This window comes from Xenopus laevis, chromosome 1S (genome assembly GCF_017654675.1).
Source record: "Xenopus laevis strain J_2021 chromosome 1S, Xenopus_laevis_v10.1, whole genome shotgun sequence".
NCBI lineage: Eukaryota > Metazoa > Chordata > Amphibia > Anura > Pipidae > Xenopus > Xenopus laevis.
The window spans coordinates 39,505,120-39,530,969 of record NC_054372.1 but is presented as its reverse complement, the minus strand read 5'-3'; the positions used below and the strand labels follow the sequence as shown (position 1 = coordinate 39,530,969).

The window sequence follows — 25,850 nt, the reverse complement described above, 5'->3', positions numbered from 1 at the left end:
AGATGTGAACTCGTCAGGAGAAGGGCTTTTAAGTATATGATAAATGATAAGGTGACAAAATACGCTGGGACAAAAGCATTGGTCACATAGCGGATTGTGCAGTCTACCATTCAGCCTGTTGCGTTTTAGTTTGAGAGAGAGTTTCTGAATAGCTATGCCAATATTTCAGCTAAATATAACATTGTGGGGCAGATTTATCAACAGCCATTATGGAACAATTTATTCCAGTCCATCCATAATCACTGTTGCATTTATTAGGCCAAATATGAAATCAGAATGAGGAAAACATGTTCACAATTCCAGGAAAGTGGCAGTAAGGTGCTGATTATTATTAGAACCCAAGCAGTATCACTTCTAATAGGATAGGGGCAGATTTATTGTAGATGAAATACAGTATAAAAAATCCAGAAGTAATCTCAGCAGTTCAGTCTATTTTGCTAATTGTCAGACATAGCATGAAATAAGGTTACCGTTCCACATAGTAAAAATAATAAGTTCAATGTTATTTTTTCCCATGACAGTATCCCTTTAAAGAAGTACAGTAACAATTAAAAGGAGGATGATATTTTTGCAGACAAGGTGACCGATTTGACCTGTGGTAAAAGGCTAGTAAAGATAATAATATTAATAAGGAAGATAGCAAATACAGTATATGATTAGTGATATGTTTTAGAAGCATGATAGCACAGAGACTCACAGCATCAGATAACACAGTGATTCCCCAATATTAAATGTCACAGTGACTCAACGTACCTGCTGTGCTGTTTGCCATAAAGTGGTGGGGTGAACAATGTGTTACACTCTGCTGTTGAAAACCCAAGAGATGGCTTGCTGTTTGCCAATGGCTTATCAAGGGTCGTGAGCCAGTCAGTAAATCACTGGCCTACTTAATAAAAAATCTGTCCATACATGACCTGGTTTGTTTAGGTGGTTTGGCTAATATAGACCATATTGTCCAACCATCTGGGCATGTTGAGCTAGTTGAGGGGCTGTTTATACATGATTAAGACATTAAGTTAATGATATGATTATGGGAGACTAAGGATTTACCTGTCCTGATTGTTCAGGCCTGAAACAACACAAAAGTGACAAGCACATGTATGGCACTGTCTGATTGGCCCACAAGATGATTGGTTAGAGTACTATACAGGGCAGTTTGTTTATGACCAGCTTAAGGAACAGGCAGGTAAAAGAAAATGTACTACCAATACAGTGCTAAAAAAATTAGGCATTACAATTGTTAAGTAGCTGTTCCTCCTAATTATGAACCCAGTTCAAACTTGTCACAGCTCTTTTTGCAGCCAATATCCCCTGATCTTCCCACTCACCCACAAACAACTCCAATGTTCTTTATACAGTAACTATTGTAGGTTTTTATATGTTTTTGTTTTTATAACTACAAAAAGAACTGCCAATAAGCAGGCTCACCAGTGGTGTAACTGGCTGGGGCTTCAGACTTGTGCCTGCTGCCCTCCAGATATATATGGCGAAAAATTCCCTCGTCCTGCTGCCTGCAATCACTCCCGATAGTTACGTGGGTACAGATGACGAGATGACTTAGTGGGCGGCAAGGACACATTGTTCACTATAATATATTTTAATATATTATAATTTATTTATAGTTAGAAATTTATATGTAAGGCTATTTCTAGGAAGCTGAAATAACTAATCTTGTATTTATTTCCCTCACAAAAAACTAAAACTTTGTCCTGATCCTGTAACCAACCTGCAATTGCAGTTAAAATAATGAAAACAACTATTTCATTGGTTGCAGTGAGTTTCTGGGCTGTGCTTAATTTGCTTGTCAATTAACACACACGACTAACATTCTTCTTAAGCAAATATTTGAAATGAGCTTCTAAGGACTGTATATTCTGTATAGTGTTACAGGGGCATTGAAATCAAGTTGTTAAAAATGTGAAACCTATTCAGCAATGCATTAAAGATAATTTTAAGGCACTTTTGCTCTTTTATTACTATATGGATGATCATAAATTATGATGCATTTTTAGAAAATATATGTTTATTCATTTTTAAAGAACTGTCTACGTAATCAGGGACTTGGCTTATAACAAACAGATGTCCTGGTGTTTGTTTTGCTCTTTCTTTAATCATCTAAAGCATTTTCTGGCCATCCCATGTTATTTACAGTTTAAAGGAACATTAACGTAAATACAAGTTCCCATGTGAGCTCTGTAACTATCACATGTATACTTGAATAAACATGTCCATATACAGTAAACAGAGATTTTTGTTCTGTTTACATCAGAACATGGGTAACATGCCCACTATCTGTTTTGATCAATAAGCCCCAGCACCCTTAGCCAGCTCTTGATTGGCTATGATTACAATTTCAGATTATTTTGAGCATGCATTCACTCGAACAAATACAAAAAATGACTGGATAAAAAGAAAGAAATGTTGTGATTTTTTCCCTTTAGGGTACAGAAGAAAACATCTTCGGTTTCCTTGACAATAGGCCCGTCTTCCCCAAAATGTGGAATAACAACTGCAGTAATGCAGCCAATTTCCATACCTGTTCCGCAGGTAAGTTGACTAAAAATTAAAGGGTATTTCTAAGAGTATTTAAACTATCTGGTATCAGGTATTCGAAGCAATTGTCCTGAGGTAAAGGAGAGAAGGAAATGACTGAAATAAAATTATTCTCATAATCCCCTGATGCAGTTAACAGTGCCGTTTATTTACAGGTCAGAAGTCCTACATCCTGCCTATATCTCCAAGACAGATCAAAAACACCCACGTTTTGTGCTCCGGCATTTACAAAGGTTTGTATTGCAGTTTATTTGCTTTAAAGTACTCTACAATTGAATCGTACACACCACTGGAAGCAAATGATACAGTAAAACAGATTAGAATAAAATCAAGGGAAATTACAGTTGCGTCAGAGATGTTTTTTAGCTAGTATAGGTAGTGTAGATATATATTCTATAGAATGCTTAGGACCAAAAGAAATGTGGTGCACCATGCCCCAGGGATGGTCATTGGTGCCTTTAACGCATGCCTTAAAAATTAAAACATTAAAAGAAAAAATATGATCGTTTTGCCATCAACATGGATTTATCCTTGCTTACTTACAGGTAGATGCTATATCTTTTTATCACAGGGGAAAAATAAATCACTTAAAAATAAAGAATTGTTTGTTTAAACTAAACATTACAATAAACAGCAGTGCCCTATTCTGGAGCTTTTTGGATTATGTATTTATAAATACAAGATCACTTTTCTATACTAATGCACAATGATAAGAAGTCATATTACACACACACATAGTTTTGCCTCCAATGTTTAATTAAATCAGTGATACAATATATACTTAAGCAAGCATTACATGCAAAATATCTAATTCTTTATAAACAGAAATAAAAAAAAGGGGTGGTTCTTCAATCTTTATACAGTAAATTCTTTATAAACAGGATATTTCCTCTATTTTCCATTAAACAGAAAACTTTTACATATATATATATATATATATATATATATATATATATATATATATATATATATATATATATATATATATATAGAATCTGTAGAAAGAAAGCTGTTGCACGCAAGGGACTTTTGTCTGAAGGTAAAAATTTAAGTTTTATTTAGATCGACGTTTCGACCCTCACGGGGCCTTTATCAAGATACATACAACTGGTTTATCCCACATATTTATAGTCACACATATGCACCTCCCCCTTTAAGCCACCCCTACCAGAAAGTGTCCAATTTCAAGCCAACAAGTCCCATAATCCTCACTGGGACGGTGATCAGTGCTGCCACCTAGGGGTAAAAACATAAAAATATCCCAAAATGTATAAAAATAGATATTTTAGTTTAAAAACAAATTCAACGTTCATCCAAATACGATACATAGGAGCAATATTCGTTTAGACCCTTAGGGGAAACGGTATTAAGTTTCTTAATCCAAAATGTTTCTTTTTGCAATAATAGGCGGCAACGGTCGCCTCCTCTTCTTGGAATGGGGATGGTGTCTATACCCATAAAACGGAAAGTTGGGGGACCATGACCCTTTTCTAAATATATATAAACATTATTTAGAAAAGGGTCATGGTCCCCCAACTTTCCGTTTTATGGGTATAGACACCATCCCCATTCCAAGAAGAGGAGGCGACCGTTGCCGCCTATTATTGCAAAAAGAAACATTTTGGATTAAGAAACTTAATACCGTTTCCCCTAAGGGTCTAAACGAATATTGCTCCTATGTATCTTATTTGGATGAACGTTGAATTTGTTTTTAAACTAAAATATCTATTTTTATACATTTTGGGATATTTTTATGTTTTTACCCCTAGGTGGCAGCACTGATCACCGTCCCAGTGAGGATTATGGGACTTGTTGGCTTGAAATTGGACACTTTCTGGTAGGGGTGGCTTAAAGGGGGAGGTGCATATGTGTGACTATAAATATGTGGGATAAACCAGTTGTATGTATCTTGATAAAGGCCCCGTGAGGGTCGAAACGTCGATCTAAATAAAACTTAAATTTTTACCTTCAGACAAAAGTCCCTTGCGTGCAACAGCTTTCTTTCTACAGATTCTATATATACATATTCTGTTGGCACCAGGGCATGATCCTCCTTTGAAGTGTGTGCAACAGTCTTACAAGCTGTATATATATATATATATATATATATATATATATATATATATATATATATATATATATATATATATGCAAAACATTCCATCTTTGCATATTTCCATCATGGTAGATCTTTTAACATGGGAAAGTACATTCTTAAAGAAGATAAAAGTTGGAAGGTGGCTAGTTTGCATACGTGCAAAAACTTGACCCTTACTCATTCAGAGCACTTCAGTTCTGCATCTGGCTGTTCTCTGTGCTTTACCCTGGAGAAAAAATGCAGAGCAAGGTGCAGAGTGTTGGTTGCAGGCCATCTACCACTGCTCCCTTACTGAATGTCATGCAAGGTAAGAGATGGATAGGTGACAGGAAGGGGGTTATCTATATGCCTCCATCCACCCTTCATGAATATAGCACTGTCAAATGCAGGCATGTCACTTCATGTCATTTGGAGCACCAGAAAGACACAACATTGGCAGGTATATAGTGAATAAAGTACCCCCTCTTGTAAAATATAAGGATATTATAAGTTACCGAGGAGTTTCATGATCATATAAAAACACGAGGCCGAAGACAGAGTGTTTTTATACAGGTCATGGAACTCCAAGGTAACTACTAATATCCTCATATTTTGCAACTGGGGGTACTTTATTTATTATAATACACAAGTTTCAATGAGTCATGTGACAGAAATGACATCAGATCTCACTGTTTATAACTGATGACATCAGAACTCACTATGTATAAGGATATAATTTACAGTATATTCATGGTCCATCACAACAATAAATTAAAGTAAAATAGTGCCAAATAAAGTGAGCAAATGTATTGCAGTGTCTGATGTTTTCAAGCTTAAATAAAGCAAGTTCTTGTTTTTGCCAAATCTAGTTAATTTCGGGTCATTTAGACTACTTGCATGTTGGAACAAATCTAGGCAAGGTCAGAGGGTACCTTATATGTTATGAAGCTGGGACAACTTGCCCTGAAATAGCAGACAGGGATTATTAATTCAGCATGCTGTCTGACACTCCTGCACATACATATCTGAAAATATTGCCCATTGTGTATCCTGGATATGTTTATTTAACAAAGACATAAAGGGGCAGATTTACTAAGGGTCGAATATCGAGGGTTAATTAACCCTCGATATTCGACTAGGAACTAAAATCGTTCGACTTCGAATATCGAAGTCGAACGATTTAGCGCTAATCCTACGATCGAACGATCGAAGGATTATTCGTTCGATCGAACGATTAAATCCTTCGAATCGAACGATTCGAAGGATTTTAATCCAACGATCGAAGGAATATCCTTCAATCAAAAAAACACAGGCAAGCCTATGGGGACCTTCCCCATAGGCTAACATTGAGTTCGGTAGCTTTTAGCTGCCGAACTAGGGGGTCGAAGTTTTTTTTAAAGAGACAGTACTTCGACTATCGAATGGTCGAATAGTCGAACGATTTTTAGTTCGAATCGTTCGATTCGAAGTCGTAGCCGAAGGTCGAACTAGCCCATTCGATGGTCGAAGTAGCCCATTCGATGGTCGAAGTAGCCCAAAAAAACTTCGAAATTCTAAGTTTTTTTAATTCGAATCCTTCACTCGAAGTTAGTGAATCGGCCCCAAAGTGTATGAAAAACCTGTATGGCAAAAGAGAGCAGAGTGTTTAACTTAGTTATCACTGAAGAAACTCATTCAGGAAATATTAAGACATTCACTGTTGTTACGGGCCAGCTGTTCTATCAAGCAGTTGTCTGCCTAGTGCATAAATAAACTTGGCAAACTAATCTGTTCGTTTTGGTTTTAAGGCAGTGACTGATTATTTGGAAATTAACACTTAAACATAAGTAATTGCTATTATTTACTATTATTACTATTATTTACGCAACAAACTGGTTTGTAATCAAAATAGTTTCTGCATAGGCATAAAATTATACATGACAGTCAGTGGTCACTTTGCTTAAAAGTATCTGGATGCCCAATCTATTTACTGGAAATAAAGCCACAACCACCATTGCCTAGCCAGGTGCCATTAGATCACAGAATGTAGTGTAAAGCCTTTTCTCAAGATTAAGATGGTAAAGATTGTTGTTACAGAAAAGAAAGTAGTAAGTATTACTATACTTTATTTTGGAACGGCATATTAGACAGGCAGTTTTCTGAATACCTATGGCCATAGAGTATGTACGTCCATAGAGATATGGTAGGTGGCACTTGTACAGTTCATACATTTACACAACAGTTATGCGTGCAGACATTCTGCTTGATGGTTCCTCAATGGAAACAGAAATAAATGGAAATAAGAGTTCATACAGTATAAAGCTCTGCTTTATCTTACATTAGCCTCTACCTGTCCAGATTGAACACTCAGACTGCATAGATTGATTGCAGCAAGCACATCTCAAGAATGTAAAGAATATTCTGTAACAGAACTAAATAGTAGGGCATTTTGGAAATTACTGTTCTATCCATGAATCCATTCAGTTGTAAAGTATTCAGAGTTTCTCATCAGCCCATTGGGCAATTACACGCAAAGCATAAATTCCGAGCTTTATCCTCTCTGTGTATATATATAAGCATTTCTGATGGAAGGTCACGATATCAATTAGTTTTCCATTTTATTGGAATCTTTGTAGGCAAATTCTCCTCCACTGAGTTTTTAAAATATGTAGAGCTGAATCGTCAGATATACAGGTAGAAACAATAGAATGCTACCTGTATTTGACAATTCAGTACTAACAATGGCCGATGTTTGGGTGCCTTCAAAGGCACCCGATCAAAATTTTCCGTACAGCATGATTGACGAGCCGACCAATATCCAAGTCTTCTGCCGATCGCTCAACTCGTTTCCCACCATACACGCACACGAAAAAATTTTTGTATTATATTATCTGTGCGTCTATGGCCACCTTAAGAGTAGGTGCCCAGTTTTGTAAGTTTCAGACAGTTTACAGCCTGCTGATCTGTATATTTCTGATTTACCAAAATATGCACATTATAATAATAAGTTCAATCTTTAATTGGAAGAAACTTGAGAAGTATTATTTGCATTCACTAGTTTTAATTACAAGTTCCATGCTTAATAAGATTATAAAAGTTCCACACTGGGAAACAGTCAGATTATGTATCTTCTTTAGGATACCATGGAATTGAAGCCCACTGTCCAGTTATGGCAAACATTCCCCTTGGGGATTGGACTGAAATCCCATCTTTAAATGTAAGAATTGCCAAACCATATAGATTCTTGGGGAGATTTAGTCTTTGTCTGATTTCTTATCAATGCTTTTGTCATTGTCCTATTTGGTAAACTTTTCAAAATATAAAAAACAATATTTTTATTCATATGCAGGAGCTGCAAAACCTGACAGCGTCGGATGGACAGGTTGTGGTTCTGGAGTGCAGAGTGAAGGGCACACCCCCTGTAAAAGTCAAATGGTTCAGGCAAGGGACTGAAATACAGGATTCACCCGACTTCAGAATTCTACAAAAAAGTAAGACCAGTAGGCACTCATTTCAAAGCATTACCATCTAGACACTAACTGCACTTATTAGTTTAATTGACAATCAAAACTTTTAGGGGCATATTTATTATGCTGTGTAAAATAATGATATGTCTAAAAAACGGCATAAAAAGCTGTGTAAAATAAATGGCAAAGTTATCAAGTTGTGTTTTATTTTTGCCATGAGAATGCCAGATTTGACACCATTATTTTACACTGCTTCAGATCTTAGTAGTAAATTCTGGCAGAAGTCACTCAAAGAAAAATGTTGTTAAAAAAAAAAGTATGCCATTTTTACGCCATTGCCTAGTGATGTGTGGCGATTTTAGACACCATTTCTTACACCACATATTAATTCTGCCATTAGGGTTCCTACTAAAGGAACACAGTCACTTCACAGTTGATAAAAAAACATCGGATTAATTCACCCACAGTAATCCCATTAATTCCAGACAGTGATTATTACACTATGATTAATCAAGACATTTTCCCCTTAAAGGTGATCATTGTTGATGAAAGGGAACCCACATAGCACTGGTCACATCTGTGGCTGGAATAAAGTCTATTTGCATATGTTTTTGTATATATTTTGTATTTCCTATAGTGTTTGAATTAAATGGTGATCAGTCATAAAAAAGTTTAACAACAAATATCTATTTTTGTATGGCCACCTTAAAGGAATTTTTCAGTGCAAAAATAAAACTGGGTAAATGGACAGACTGTGCAAAACAACATTTTTATCAATATAGTTAATTAGACAAAAATTGTATCTATAAACGGTGGAGTGACTGGATGTCTAACATACAGTAACAGAACAAAACACTACTTCCTGCTTGCAGCTCTCTTGGTTTCCACTGATTGGTTTCCAGGCAGTAACCAATAAGAGACTTGAGGGGGGGCACGTGGTTCATAACTGTTTGCTTTTGAATCTGAGCTGCATGCTAAGAATCAATTGCAAACTCACTGAACAATTATGTCCCATGTGGCTCTCCTTAAAGTCGCTGACTAACTCAGAGAGAGCTGAAAAGCAGGAAGTAGTGTTTGGGCAATCATGTTAAACATCCAGCCTTTATACATTACATTTTTGGCTAACTAACTATATTAGAAACATTTTTTATTTTGCACAGCCTATCTATTTACCCAGCTTTTATTTTCACACTGAACTGTTCCTGGCAGTTTTGTTTCCTTAGTAGATATTAATTCATGTTACCCATTTTAACTGTCATTGCTATGTATTTATTTTGCCAGTAGGGTGCTAGGGTATTAGTTCATTAATAACCCTGACTCTTTATGTCCTTCATTAAAACGAACTGGTTTATTAAATGCATGTCTAGCTGTCAGGAAACAGCAGCAACAACATCATTTGTGTTTTCACAGTGGGCCAAGAGGAGATGGTTACTGCTTTAAAAATAGGCTTGTGTGTGACACTGCTAGAATATTTTTAGCTATTCTGTGTACCAAGATGAGGCTAAAAATGCATTGACACATATCAATATCATTCTTTCCTTTTTTTTATGCAATGATGTCATCACTTACATTGTAAACATGTTTATGGAATAAGGGCACATGCTGTGTTGACATTTCATCGTTATGGAGGCCTTAAGTGAATTAAATGAGTGCAAAATGTCATTCTGTGCATTGAAAGAGAGAGATAGTGCCCTGTAATTTATTATCTATAGCACATGGGACCTGTTATCCGGATTTCTCATGACCTGGGGTTTTCCACATAAGGGCAGAGACACACAATCACGCCGGCAGGATGGCACTTGGAGCGATTCGTTTTCCTAAGTCGCCCGAAGTTTCCTCGTTAGGCAACTTCGGGCGACTTCGGAAAGCGAATCACACCAAGTGCCATCCCGCCGGCAATTTACATTCTTGCCGGGGGGAGGCAGGTCGGGTAGATTAGTCACCCGCTGAAGAAGAGGAGATTTGTTGCTGGGCGACTAATCTCTCCGAATCTGAGCATGTGTCTCTGCCCTAAGGGATCTTTTTGTAATTTGGATCTCCAAAATTAATTTAAACATTGATTTAACCTAATAGGCTTGTCTTGCCTCCAATATGGATTAATTATGTTAGTCGGGGTCAAGTCCAAAATACTGTTTTATTATTACAGAGAAAGGAAATAATTATTAAAAATGTGGATTATTTGATTAAAATTTTAGTCTGTAGTAGATGGCATTCCCCTAGTTCGGGCCTTTCTGGATAATGGGTTTCTGTATAATGGATCCTATACCTGTAATAGTTATTATTATTATCATTAGAAAATCACTAGAAAATCACTAGAAAGCCATCTTAACCTCAGACTGTGCTGCCACCTACTTGTGTGTTATATGTAAGGGTCACCAGCTCATTCTCAAGGCAGTCATTAAGTAGGAAGCTTCCTTGTGTAGCCAAGTACTGTTCTATGCGATTGAAATCAAGTGCATGGGGAAGTTAACGCTGCACCCCCTTAGCTTTACAGCACTTGCGCCTGCCCATAGTAAAGAAGCTCTTCAGTTTGTATTACAAGGCGGCACTTGTACTCAGTTAAAATAAATGCAATACACACTATGCCAAAGGAGTATGACAAAGTGAAATCCTACAGCTCAGTCTGAAATGCATAATCCTGGTAAATTACTAGTTAAACATTTATTCTCCATTATGTGTTTCCTTAATGAATATCTGGAAAACGGCTGCCTTTGTAAACAGCCCTTGGAGAGTGGGGATGTTTTTTTTCCCCTATGAGACCTTATATATAATTTCCAGTCACACGTTATGCTGTACTTAAATACTGTAGGGGCAGAACTGTCAAGTACTTATCGTTCTCTCTTTTGGCTCCTGAGGCTGCTGAGAGAGATTATATATTGTACTGTGGGCTCTAGAGGCAGGACATTCATTTGATCATGTTTATTATTACAAGCGAGATACAAACGCTTGTGTGTTTGTTGGGTTAGCTTTGTTAGAAGTGCTTGTTGTCTGCATATAAGTGCCTAAGGGCTATTCCACACGGGGAGATAGCCAGGCGTTTGCGGTCGCGGCGACAAAGCGCAGCGCCAGTCGCCGCGACCGGCGCAGGCGACAGTTTTGTATGGGCGCCTATGTAAAAACGCCTGTGCTAACCACACGAGGCGATGCGCTTTTCAACAGTCGCCTGAAAATGCCTCGCCAGGCTTTTTCAGGCGACTTTTGAAAAGCGCATCGCCTCGTGTGGTTAGCACAGGCGTTTTTACATAGGCGCCCATACAAAACTGTCGCCTGCGCCGGTCGCGGCGACTGGCGCGGCGCTTTGTCGCCGCGACCGCAAACGCAGGGCTATCGCCCCGTGTGGACTAGCCCTAAAAATGAGAGCCCATTAAATGAGTCAAATGGTGCAAAAATGTAATTTTGCTGTTGTTCTCCAAATACAATTATCACTTTAAGGGGGTTATTATCAAAGGTTGAATTTCAAAGTTATGTGAATTTTTTTAACCCTAATAAATTCGAAAGTAAGTACTCACAACCCGAATGAAAGGTTATTTATGAAAAAACTCAAACTTCTAACATTCAACCGAATAGGAACAACCCGAAAATTCGAATCGAGGTTTCCTCTGAAAAAAAAATTTGAATGTCAGGAAGGCAATTAACTGGTTCAACGGACTTCTGCCATTAACTTCTACGTGAACTCAGCAGGTTTTAGTTGGAGAGTAGTCAAATTAGAACTGCTTCCAGGGTCAAATTCGAGTTGGTGGTTTTAAATTCGAATTTGTGCATTTTGACCAAAATTTTTTGAAAATATGAATTGGAATTTACAATTTGAACCTTATTAAATTTGCCCCTAATTCTTAACTTTGGCCACCATCCAGTATTGTAATGCCTGCAACCATTTGCTGTCCAGATGCACTTGTAATATTTTGTGAGGCACTTTACTCTGTGGGGGGAGTCTGTTAAATGTAGTGTACCATATTGCCTGTGTTTTGATTGAGTAACTGTAAAATCATATACATACATGCTCACACATAAATATATATATATATATTTCTGTGTGATAATAAAGAAGTACCTTATACTTGATGGTAACTAAGCTATGTCCATGCTAGAGGCAAAACAATTGTATTTTCTTTTATGTTTAAGTGTTTAAAAGTAGCCATAGTTACATTATGGAAACACCATTTATTCATATAAAAAAACCCAGGTCCTACATTCTGGATAAATGATCCAATACCTATATTTAAATGTACATATACATAAAGAACAAGACACCCAACTGAATTTATTAATGCAGAAAAAGTAATTTGCCTTATTATAGCCAAAAAGTTTGTGTTACCTTTCTCAGGTTTGAGGCCTTAATTATACTCGTAGGCCATGTCTACCTCACCAACTCTTGGTGAGGTAGACAAGGCCATATTTTCTAGATAGCAAGGGCATGTGCTTCAGGTGGCAGCTGTAGGTTGGGGCACCCTGCACATACATATGCATATACAATAAATTGTAATAATTGATCTATGATACTCATTTGTATTCCTCTCCTTTTATCTCTTTTTACCTGTAGAACCTCGATGTGCATCAGAGCCTGGTAAGTAGTCGGATACAAATACAAAAACCCTTAGGGGCGATATGATTTATAATCTCTAGCGATGTTGAAAATGGCATTTTTATGAATGTTTAGCGCTGCTCGCTATAAAATCATTTGCTGGAGAATATTACATCGCTAAGCAAAGGTTAGCGTTAACACCTCCTCTCAAGTTTCATTAAATATTTAGTTGCAAAATATGCTAAAATTTGCAATTGAATTTTATTACTTACACTGCGAATGTTGGCAAAAGCCATTTGATCGCAAACTTTGCGAGGAACTCATTGAGGTGTGTAATCAGTCAAAATGGATGCAAACGTGTTTGCTAACATTCGCAATGGTCTTTGCAAATGTTTTTTGCTCTAATGAAATATATTACATCCCCCCATTAGAGTATTTTTAAAAGTTCACACTAATAAAGCATTAAACACTATTGATGGGGGAATTTGTTCTGTTTCGCTTTACTGAAAAACAAAATGCAAATTTGACGCTGGTGACAATTTGACGTGTGCCTATTTTGTCCAATTGCATCAAAGTAAATGGGCGATAAAAAAAATTTGACGCATCGCAAATTTATTCGTCCATCACACTTCTAACTATCTAACATTACATTTAGAATCACTACATTTTGTTTATTGGTTAAGGACACAACAACTTTTAGTGTAGAGTACATTATGTACAGGTGCTGGTTTAAACTATAGCTACAGTTCAGCTGCTGCCTGTCCTCTCTATAAATAAGAAAGAGCCTAATTCACCTTTTCTTCGAAGTGTGGAGGCTTACAAGGCCATTGTATATTATTGCTAATTTTTATGGAATTCATTTCCCTATTGTCCAGATCATGGGTCTGGGACTGGGGGGGGGGCTGCTTTTAGGTGTAAGGAGCTTCAATAAAATCAGAAGTAAAGACCCAGCTGTGATCATAAAACAGCCAAAAATGAAGGACAATGTGTGGGTTTTAGAATTATTCCTGAATGCTGTTTTTGGATTAAAACGGTTAGCAGGAGAGCCATGGCAGTTCATCTTGCTCTTTAATGACATTTGTTAATGCCATGGCTCTAAGATATGATTTTTCTCCCCACTGATCTCACTTGGGTAGGGGTGTCCTTAGCGATGGTGGCCACTGTGCAGAACACTCTCTTTAAGCCTGCTTCATACTGTACATAGATGGAGCTCCTCGACCTGCAACCCTCCAACTGTTGAACTACTACTTCAAAGGTGGTTGATAGTGAGGGTTAATTCAACAGCAGCTCAAGGTTGTATGACGGGATTTCCTGATGTAAAGTGTCTCTGTTTTCATATCTACTGTACATATTATAGTGTCTCTCCTACTGCCATAGTCCATTCATAGAAGCCATTCATTAAAATTTCTGTTCTGCTGCCCTATGGGGGTGTTTTAACCTCATAGTTTCAAACAAAGACAGCTGCCCCTACTTGCAAAGTCCTAAAGAAAACTCTAAATAAAATTCTGGTTGTCTGTTTGATGCCGTGGTCATTGGTTTGGTAGTCATAGTGCTATACAGAGATATCACAATGGAAGTAAGCTTCTTGTAAGTAGTAAGCTACACGTCTGTGACAGTGATTCTTGTTTAGGATTTTCTTGCTTTCATTAGGTTTCACTCATTTCAAGTAGGACATGCCTTTACAGCCTGTGAGTTCATATTGCCTGCGGTTCCCAATAGCAACAGGCTTTTCATGTCACTCCTGTCTTCTGTCTGGTTAATGTGCTCTGTGCTGATTCTGTCTAGACTGAAATCACAATCTTCAGTTTTGTGACATAATCAGTTGTCCGTTCTTTTTTTTAAAACTACCATCCAGGTTTGTCAGATTAACGGCTTTGTTCTTTTTTTATGTTTATGTTGACACATTGCTGACTGGATCACTCAAAGGGAAAAAAATGAATCACTGGCCAGTTGTTTTTGGCCATTACGCAGCTGTCTAGTTGTAGCCGCAAAGCCTATCATATTACCTCAATGTATTGTCTGCAAAGAGACACGCTCAAAGAATTGAGTTTTAATTAAATAAAAGGGAATAACTTTATATTATAATGTCAAAAACTTAAATTTTTACTTTTTCGTTACAGCCAGTACAAGAATTAAGTGGGAATTGTTTCTCAATTTAAATTTGAAAAATACATAAAAAGAAAAGGCTTCTTACTAGGATAGAAAATTCTGCAAATTATGACTTTAGAATTTAATGCACAGGGTTACCTTACTAAGTTAGCCATTCTCAACAAATTTAAATGTATTCTGTATAGTTTTTATGGTGTACCTTATAGCTTCAATTTTTATTTAAATTACATTATTGACATTGCAAATAATTCACTCCACTTTAAAAACATTTATTCCTGAACCATTATTGGTGTGCAGGCAGCCATCTCCTCTCATTTTTGCCTGATAATGTGCTTTCAGAAACATCATGATGGAACTGATATCTGATAAGCTTTTGTTTCTCCAACTCAAGGTTACTGGAGGGGTCACAGTGGGACTTGGATTTTTAATATTGAGTGCTGTTCTACCAGGCAACTATTATCTTGTGAGCCTGCCAGAAAGCAGTTCCATCCTAAAGTGCTGGCTCTTTCTGAAAGCACATGACCAGGCAAAATGACCTGAGATGGCGCCTACACACCAATATTATAAATTTAAAAAAATACACTTGCTGGTTCAAGAATTACATTTTACATGTTAGAGTGAATTATTTCCAGTATAAACAGTGTAATTCAGAAATAAAAACTACACCATAAATATTATGTCTGAATCCAACTAAAGTCAGCAAAATCATAGTCTAATGACTTAACAATCTGCTGGAAACGTATGCAGTGGTTTACAAAGATGCAGTGGGCAACCTCTTCTAAAACCAAGAGGCTGTATCAATCCAGGGGAAAAAGGTTTTAATCTGGAGTACTAGATTGAAGTATCTGTGTCACTTGCAGGAACAATATTGCTTATTTGCCTAGTACTTCCTATTGCACCACCTCTCATTGATCACTATAGCTTATCCATCTGACTTGCCTAAAAGGATAACCAACTCCAGCAAAAAGTATGCTTTATATATAATGTATATTGACCCATGTATGTATCTAAAATACTGCTCTCCCAGACCAATATGCAATTGGGTTTTTTTAAGATATTAATTGGTCAGATGCACTGAAAAACCCATTTGACCATGGACCACATGAAACCATGACTAAAGGGTCTACACTGAAGTGAGGCTGAATAATGGGATCAGTTGCAATTGGCCTACTACATGATTTACTGAACATAGTTGTGTTTCTCCTGGCTTCACCAGACTTCTTTGATTGACCTGGGCTTATCTAATGTTTTTGATTTATTCATTCCTTCAGATCATGACAAATGCAATGTTCATTTTCCAATACTGTTCAATTGTATAAGCTGTGGTTTCTTCTGACTATCTTCTTCCTATCTTATCTCTTTCAGAGGAAATCTGTACCCTTGTCATAGCTGAGACTTTTCCAGAAGATGCGGGCATTTTCACTTGTACAGCAAGAAATGATTACGGAACGGTTTCTTGCAGTGCTCAGCTAACAGTCCTTTCTGGTATGTCAGCTGTCTCGCTGTGATTCACCCCATTAACTGTGATACCTTCAACAACTTTATTTTTTAATGTTTTGTGCAGAATTGCTCCGTTCATCATCATCTCTTTTAATTATCACTCCCCTGGGTAGTAATGTTTAGTACATAAAGTGAAGGGTTCATCTTGAAAAGCAGTTTGCACCATATCCCATCAGGTGATTTACTGAAACCTTAGAAGACAATTACTTACCACAAGTGTAGTGTACAAAGTGGCAACACAATTGTGTGCACTTCATTGCAAATCGGACACCATCACTGGAATTTTTATTGGTTGCTGTCACTTTTGCCATTTGAAATCAAAATGACACATATGCACAATTAGGGGCAAGTTTGCTGCCTTACAAGACTCCATTGCTGTGAGAAACCTGGAAAAATAACCCCCATTGTGGGTGGAAGTAGCTACAGGGTTACCCTGTAGCACAGTTTTCCGAACCAACAGGCACAACTATGCAGAAGCACAATGGGTGGATTTATATATTAAAGTACCTTTAATGAATGCCATTCCTATACTCAATGACTGCAGCCATTTTGCACAGCTTAAACTGGGGGTAAAAGGCCGCCGTTGAATTATTTTGAGTACTATGGAGTGGAAGATGAAGAAATGGCTGAAAAACATATTTTTTATAAATTATCCTCATATAATATAGCATAAAGGTAGTGTGAAATAGTCATATGAGATCGTTTTCACCCATTGTCTACTCTAGTTGATCAAGATAAAACAATCTAGTAGAAATAAGTCTAAAGCAACAGGACTTTCAGCGTAATCTTGAAAACATCTCACTATTTATCTAAGTGACTTCCTCAGTTCTACTGGTAGGAGATTTCCTGGTTAGTTAAGTGTAATGGAGTCACCAACATCCAAGTTCGATAGTTCCATGGAATTTATTCAGGTAATTGTTAGCTGAAACCCACAGGTGTGAGAGTCACAAACTAAATGTCAGACTTGAAACTTTGAAACTCTGTAATTATGTAAATATGTTTCTGTTCAAGCTAGGTTCTAGTAGTGTATAATTAAGTGTAAGAAAGTATCAGTGTACAATAATTCTAACCATTTACTATGTGTGCCCCAGGTGCCTAAATCCCAGGACATTTGCTTGAAAATGCCAATTCATTTGAATATAATCTCTGGTCAATCACTAGTCCACTTTAGTGGTCCAGGTTGACAAAGGCCCAGTCTAGGTATCCACAAGTTTCCAAATTCTGATCCCTATGAGTAGGGTTTCTTTATACTTAAATATTCAGGCCCCCCAATCCTTTTGATGCTTATATCACAGTCTAAAAAACGGCAGTTTTTTGTGTTTCACATCTTCCCTTGTGAATATTTTCAAGAATACAGCTATGGGATCCATTTTCTGGAAACAGCCATCTCCATTTGCATCAAATAATTCACATTTATAAAATTGTTTTCTTTTTTCTCTGTAATAAAGCAGTGCCTTATACTTGTTCCCAACTAAGATTTATCTTGAAAGTTTTAATTGTATTTAAATTTAATTTGATCTTTATTGGAGGCAAAACAGCACTGGTTTAATTAATGTTTAAATAATTTTTTTAGTAGGTATATGGATCTAAATGATAGAATTTCCCCTTATCCAGCAGATTCGGAATAATAGGTCCCACATCTGTACTAGGAAATAAAATTTCTTTAGACTTAGCACTAGTACCTACTGAATTTAATTACCTGAAGGGATGAAAACCTTCATAGATATTAAAATAGAATGACATGGTATTAAAAAAAATCGCAAATAGATATTGATATTGTTAATAAAATTATCTGATGCCATATGAACAACTAGGCAATGTCCCCCCTCCCAATCCCCATTTGATATGGCTGCTGTATATGCATAGAGTTACAATAGTCATATCTTTCCCCAAAGATGGGATCGTAACTTTATCCTTTTATACTTACATGCTTAAGTCAAAATGTATGCTTGAGCAAGCAGAGGGGTTTTGCCAGGGAACACATTTTGCATATCAACAAGAAGAATAGTACTGCAGATTGTGACAGCAGCCCTATAACTAAGTATAAACTTTCTAGCAAATTTATTAAAATACTTTAAACAGTAATATGGCCCATTTATAAATAAAATGTACTTTTGGTTTTATACTGTATATGTGGCCATTTTGTTACTGTTTTCTCTGTTAAGGTTAAATCGAGCCCGTGAACCTTCGTTTAAGGAGAAGGAAAGCTACGGAAGCATTTTATTGCCAATAGATTAGCTGCATTAGTGCAAGCTAGAATGCTATATTTATTCTTTAGAATGTTTTACCAAAGCTGAGTAAACAGCTCTAGAAACTCTCTTTGTTTGTTTAGGATAGCAGCTGCTGTTTCTTTTGACAGAGGACTCAGAGCAACATTACTTTGATGGTTTACTGATATATTTAGGTGGACCTTTCTGATAAGGCTTACTTAGTTTTAACCTTTCCTTCTCCTTTAAAGGATAAGGAAAGGCAAAAAAAATAAAATCCCAATTTTACTTTCTTTAATGAAATAGAAACCTATCTCCAATATACTTTAATTAAAAAATGTGTACCGTTTTGATAAGAAACCTGACTGTATGCAGCGAAATTCTCCCTTCATTTACTGCTGTGGATAGGAATTGTCAGATGGTCCCTAACTGCTGAGCAGGGAAACAATCATACTTATGAACAGCAGGGGGAGCCCCCACCTTACTTACCAGCCATGCAGAATTCAATCAGCTTTGTTTGTGATGATCCCTGAGCAGCCCAGACCACACTGAGCATGTGCAGGGTCAGGGTCAGGCAAAGATGTTTAACATAGTTACAAGATGACAGCCCCCTGTGGCCAACTTTGAAAGCATAAATCATTTGTTTGATTAGGCTTTGTGGTGCAGTAATTGTAATGCTTATGTTTAGTATACAAAATACAGCATTTCTAGCATTATTCTGTTTTAGACTTTCCTTGTCCTTTAAGCCTACCCTCCGACACTGCTAATGGATCTTCTGCGTTGTTTCAGTGACGCTGGGCTGGAGGCGGCGCAATCCTTCCTTAGGCTAATTACAAATTAAAACAGGACTTCAGCCTATGGAAGGATCACTGCACCCAGAGCCCAGCATCACTGAAACAACGCAGAATATCCGTTAGCAGTGTCAGAGGGTCGGCTTCACAAAGGTAATGGGAGGATTTGAGGGGGGGCTTTTAGAAGAAAATATTCGGTGTGCAGCACCTCCTTGATATGGACATGTTGCTATGATTTTTATAGGAACATGTCGTTATTGCTTTAAAGTAAATATCCATAGAACAGTAACCTTAGTGGATACATAAAAATAAAACCCTTTGCGTGACTTTCCAAAAAAATTCATCCTGCATGATCATTGCCCTGCTTTCCACAAAACCTATACAAAATGCAATTTTGTAAATGGTTAGCTTAGACCATATGTGTGTAAATATATATATATATATATATATATATATATATATATATATATATATAGTCCACTTTGAGAAAGGAGGAGGCCGAAAAGTTAGGCTCGTATGTTAAAATAAAACTTTTTATTCTTTGCCTAAGTCCTGTGAGTGCGGATCTTTCTTGCTGTATATATATATATATATATATATATATATATATATATATATATTGCTTTTAAACATTTATTGCGTTTATACAAACTTGCGGCATAAAGATTGTGATGGCAGACACAGTGTAACCAGGAAGTATGGACAAAAATCTTAACGGCTGTATAAACTTTAACTTTAGAAAACACTGCATAATTTTCATTCATGTTATGAATCTTAATCTTTTGACACATTCCCCCTAAAGCACTAAAGCTGACAGTTCACAGCTGAGAAGGTTGATACCTTTTCCATATCGCTATTGTGTTAGCACTTCATTATGATTATGATTATTTATACAGCTAGCCATTCAAATCTTTCAATTGTCATGGTTCTGTTGGTTGATGGATGGTCTGAGATGTTACAAAAGGGAAGTAATGGAGAAAGGCCCTTGATGATGGCTTTCCCAGGCAGAGGTGTCTGAGTTAGTGATCTTTCTTACCTACTAAAATAATAAGGGGAAGGGAAGTAATAATTCTGTATGGATAATAGTCAAAGTTAGCACCACTGTGTATAACAACACCAGAAAAGTGTGAGTAGTGCTCCTACCTACCCATATTTGTTGACTAATAGTCAAAGTTGCCATCTAAAAATACATAAAACAAAAAGTTATAAATATAAATGAAAAAAACAAAATCCCAAAAAGAACAAAGGGTATAGCAAACAGGATATGAAATATAATCCAGGAAGAATAGGGTGCAGTGTTTATTTAACTTTCAATACCATTGATGTCAGCCATGTGATTAATAAACAGCAGTGTTTGCAGCAATAGCTAATGGAGCGCCATAACCTTGTGTGATTAATGGTTATCAGTTGTACTGTCCATGTGGAAACTATCAGTCCCATCTGTCTGGAAGCCCATATACGGAAATCAGAACCCAATGTTCGTTTGCTTCATATATATTACTTATATAATCCAGAAAGTTCCAAATTACAGAAAGGCCATCTCCCATAGACTCCATTTTATCCAAATAATCCAAATTTTTAAAGCCGATTTGCTTTTTCTCTGTAATAATAACAGTACCTTGTACTTGATCCAAACTAAGATATAATTAATCCTTATTAATAACGGAACCAGCTCATTGTGCTTATTTAATGCATTCATGATTTTCTAGTAGACTTAAGGTATGAAGATCCATATATTACAGAAAGATCTGTTATTTGGAAAGCCCCAGGTCCCGAGCATTCTGGATAACAGGTCCCATACCTGTATCTGTAATAACTAAATTCTAAAGATATTTTGGGAGCATGGAATATAACTTTAAATTCAGTATAAAAAGGAAACAAAATACTCTATTTTTATTTATAATAGGATGTCACAAAAACATTGAAATTTGAAAAAGAAATCTATGAAGCAATGATTTTTTTTTTCATATTTCTGTAAAAGCCCCATGCAGAACATTGGTGAATATGGCCCTTTTAAGCAGTATGGCAGCTCATTATGGCAGTTTTGGATTTTCTCTGCACACGGTCTTCATATTTTGCTTCCTGCTCCATATATATCAAACACAATGCAGAAGGCAATGAGTACAGTCAGGGGTCTGCTGCACCTAAATGCTGTCCTGCCAGTGTGTCATTGAGTGTTGTTTCATACCTATATGAAAGATATAACAGATTATTCCATATTAAAGCAAGATTAGCATTTATGCATATACTGTTTTTACTTATTGTGGTTCCTGTGGTCTTTTCTTTTCTTAGAAAACAATACACACACTAGAAATGATGTGTCAAGTGAAGAAATTAGTGGTTACGATTCCCAGAAGCCGTCACTGCTTTCTGCTGTTCCTGACAGTAGTTGTCTTGAAATGTCATCCAAAAAGAATTCTGAGTGTTTTCAGACAAGCCAAACAGACTCAAAGTCCAACATAGCAAGAAGTCACTTCCAGTTCTATCCAGTGGAAAACAATAGCAACGGTGTAAATGGCAATAATGGAGTTAACGGTGACAGCAATAATGTTGACAGCAAATCTATTCCTGTCACTTCTCCATGCACATATTCACCAGTCAAGGAGCCACCACCAGTCCCTGTAAAGCCAAAACTGTAAGTTTTATTTAGTTGCTTTTTTTCTGTTGTAATTTCTTCTTATAGTGATATATATCAGACTCAATGAGGGGGATGACAATATTGAATGTACAGGGAATAGGGCACCACGAGATGCAGTATATAAAAGCCTCTACAGCTAAACACACAGAGGCCAAATCCCATGAAGTTCGGGTTTTTCACCCAAACATCAGATTATATAAAGTTTGATCGCATACTTGACAGTGATCTTGAACAAATGGTGTTGATGCTGTTGTCTCTACATTAGTTAATGATTTATTGCCTGAGCTAATGGAGGTATTGGCAGTTTGAACAACAGACTCTGATCTTATGTTGAGCTCTGAAAGCAAAACTGTGTGGGAAACCCCCAAAAATGGATGCCCATGTACCACCAAGTGTGGTGTGAACTTGCAGTCTTTGTGCTTGCACTCACACAAGTTCTGTGTTCCAGCTGAAATCTATGAAAAGCAGATCAGTGCAATATGACCATCTACATTTTGACCCACCTAGTACCATGGAAGCCTTCAAGATTTAGCTGGCTGAACCCAGTGGACTATTCTACCTCCATCAGCTTTGTTTAATACATTTACATTGGAAATATGAAAGTGAACATATACAGTAAGCAAAACCGAATACACATGGCAGTGAGTGGCTGAAGGGTTGTTGAACAGTTTACTGTTAAACAATTTGACCTATGCCATTAGTGTTGGAAGCTTCTCAAAAGAAAATAATCACTGAACATTTTCTGCTCCATGTAACATTAACCATGCCTAACTTGGCATGAGAATGTTAAGCACATCAGGCTTACTGTTGGTTGGCTGTAGTTCACTATACACCGCACACAATATGCATGCCCAGTGGGCAATATTATCAGACTATTGTTGTTAGGGTTGCCAACTGTCAGAATTTCACAGCCTGGTTTTTGGAAAGGAATCTGAATACAAAAAGTTTATATCAAAAGATATACGTCCCAAGGCTTTTCATAAGTTAAAACAAAAATATTTATTTAAGTTACATTAAAATTGAGATACATACTGACCCCACATGGTCCACCTTACGTGTTTCGTACCCTCATATGAAGTTCCGGAGGGTACGAAACGCGTAAGGTGGACCATGTGGGGTCAATATGTATCGCAATTTTAATGTAACCTAAATAAATATTTTTGTTTTAACTATTGAAAAGCCTTGGGACGTATATCTTTTGATATAAACTTTTTGTACGCTGATTGTCTATGGAACTGGGGCAAGTCCCTTCAGCTTAATGGAGGATATATAGAGATCAGATGTGGACTCCCATTCAAATATTGATATACAAGGAATCTGAATAGACATTGAAGTTAATGATATGGTGATCAGCCAATCACTGATTGCCACGCCATCAGACCCACCCCCTACATGATCAGCCCTCCCCTGATGTCACTGGCCATGCCCTCCAACATCACAGCCCCACCTCTAATGTAATTTGCCCCGCCCCCAAAGTAATCCGCCCCCTGTCTGTTTCCTCTCTATGAAAAGGTGGCAACCTTAAAGGAAAACTATACGCCCCAAACAATGTAGGTCTCTATTAAAAGATACTGAGAAAAACCGCTCATGTGTAAAACCCTGCTTCATGTAAATGAACCATTATCATAATAATATACTTTTTTACTAGTATGTGCCATTGGGTAATCATAAATAGAAAATTGCCATTTTAAAAAATAAGGGCCGCCCCCTGAGATCGTAAGATTCACTGTGCACACATACAAACCACATGTAAGGTCACATGAGCCAATTAACAGACAGAGTTCTACCTTTTGCTTCCTCACTTCTTCCTGTTACAGTTAGTGTTGTAGTATTTCTGGTCAGGTGATCTCTGAGGCAGCACAGATAGAGTCATGAAATGGTGGTTCAAGGCAAGAGATGTAAAAGGGCAATATTTATGTAAATATATATTCCAGTTTGGTAAAATTCTTAAATATGTCATTTAATTTGATATAAACTATCTGTTGCTTAAGTATTCATTTTGGGGGTATAGTTTTCCTTTAATTGTTGTGCTTAAAGTACCACCTTCCAATAACCAATAGTTGACAGACAAATTAAGGTCTACCAAGCAAATTGTAGACGTTCCTATACTAATCCTATAGCTCATCTGTTACCTAGCTTTGATAAATGTGCATTCTTAAAGGGGTTCACCTTCCAACACTTTTTGCAGTTCAGTTGTTTTCAGACAGTTCAACAGAAATAACAATTTCCTTCTGTTTTTCTATGTATGACCGTTCTTCTAATATTAAAGTGTAAAGTCAAATTTTTCACCTTCTAAAGCAGCTCTTGGAGGGGGGTCGCCGACCCTCTAAACTGTTCTAAATTGATACATTTAGTTGATTAGGTTTCTTGTTTTTTTTTTCCTGCTGAGCAGAATCCATGAGTTTCATTAAAAGGCATTTGTTTGAATTGATACAATAGTTACTAATACTCCAGAGATGCTGCTGAGAAATGTATCAACTAAATGTTGCAAAATTGTTACAGTTAAGAATCTGCGCCTGGATTACTGAGCTGCCAGACTCAAACACCAGAGACAGGGACATTAAACTTTAAACTTAGATTTTGGGGAAAAAAGTATGAATTTTTCTAAAAAGTATTTATTTCTGATGAACAATCTGAAAATAGCTCAATTGAAAAAAGGGTTTGGAAGCTGAACAGCCCCTCTAAAAAGCAATTTCTTTTTTATTATAATTTTCATCATCTTAAAAAAAGATCAAATAATAAGTACCTCAATTACAATCATTTTTTCATTTACAGGCTGTAAATAATTTGTGTTTTAAATTTAAGCAAAGTGGTTTAAAATAGTAACAAAATGAGGAACACTTATCACATAGCTGAAATATCCTGCAGAATAGAAAGCTGCATAACTCTTCTAAAACAGACATTACTCAAACTAGAAAATAAATCAGAAGTTGTACATTAAAAAGTCACGGAACTATCCGAGTGCCTTAACTCTAAACCACACAATTTGATGCCAAGCCCAAACAGCTGCCAATACTACTCATGAAATAACCAGATTTCAGTATTTGGAATATATCATCACAGACTTGGCTTATTGTTGTACAAATACAAATCCTGATGTTTTTATACAAAAATGTGCTTATGCTATGAAGTGGTTAGGAAGTAAAAAAAGGAATGTTAAAGCAATCCCCATTTATTTACATTTATTTTTTGAAAAGTTCAGGACAAAGTTGTCTTTTAGCCAAACACTGATTGGCTTGTGATCCAAACTTTCAATAACAGACACACAAAACTACACACATTCACACACGGGTATACACATGTAAACCAGCAGTGCATACTGTAGCGATCATTACATATGCTATCACAGAGTAAATACTAAATTGGAATAAACTCAACCCTGAAAGTAAGATGCATTTATTAACACGATTACTTGCTTTTTGCCAGTTCCGTTAAGGTGCACATGTATAAATAGTGCACCCACAACCTTTACAAATGGAAGTTGAATATTAAGTTCAGACTTTTCTAAATATGCTCCTTGCGCAGCTGTATGTATATTCAGTGGCACTTTTAGGGGGTTATTTAATAAACTCCAAATGCAAAAATCTTGAAAAATTCGTGGTTTTTTTTTGGTATCAAATCAGACTTTTAAAAAAATCATGAATTTTCATCATCGGAATATTTTAAACCCCGAAGATGGAAATGTCTGAATCGGAAAATCCGGCGTCTCAGACCTGTCGAGGTTGCATATAAGTCGATGGGAGAAGTCCCAATGATTTTTTGTGCGCTGGGTTTCGTGCAATACTCCAAAGTTTACACCCGAAAATTCTGAAAAAAACTTGAAAATCGGAGGAAAAAAACAAAAAAAAATCGTGAAAATCTTATTTTTACCCACAAAGCAAATTTTCAGGAGAATTTAATAAATAAGCGCAAAAAACCAGAGCGGATTTGATCGGAGTTTGTAGCAGAAAATATTGAGATAAATTCGGACTTTGATAAATAACCCCCTTAGTATTTTTAGAAGTAAG

At 36.7% G+C, this 25,850-nt stretch overlaps 1 protein-coding gene across 3 annotated transcripts in view; it reads left to right on the top strand.

The window, feature by feature from the left end:
• The window catches only part of palld.S (palladin, cytoskeletal associated protein S homeolog), a 201,256-nt gene that overhangs the window by 84,598 nt on the left and 90,808 nt on the right, over window positions 1–25,850 (top strand). For all 3 annotated transcript variants that reach the window (XM_018243218.2, XM_041579522.1, XM_041579523.1), the window contains 6 exons: window positions 2,442–2,547; window positions 2,709–2,786; window positions 7,959–8,100; window positions 12,617–12,640; window positions 16,073–16,192; window positions 21,498–21,840. In XM_018243218.2, coding sequence (XP_018098707.1) covers window positions 2,442–2,547; window positions 2,709–2,786; window positions 7,959–8,100; window positions 12,617–12,640; window positions 16,073–16,192; window positions 21,498–21,840 — 813 coding nt within the window. The remainder of the gene's footprint in view (window positions 1–2,441; window positions 2,548–2,708; window positions 2,787–7,958; window positions 8,101–12,616; window positions 12,641–16,072; window positions 16,193–21,497; window positions 21,841–25,850) is intronic.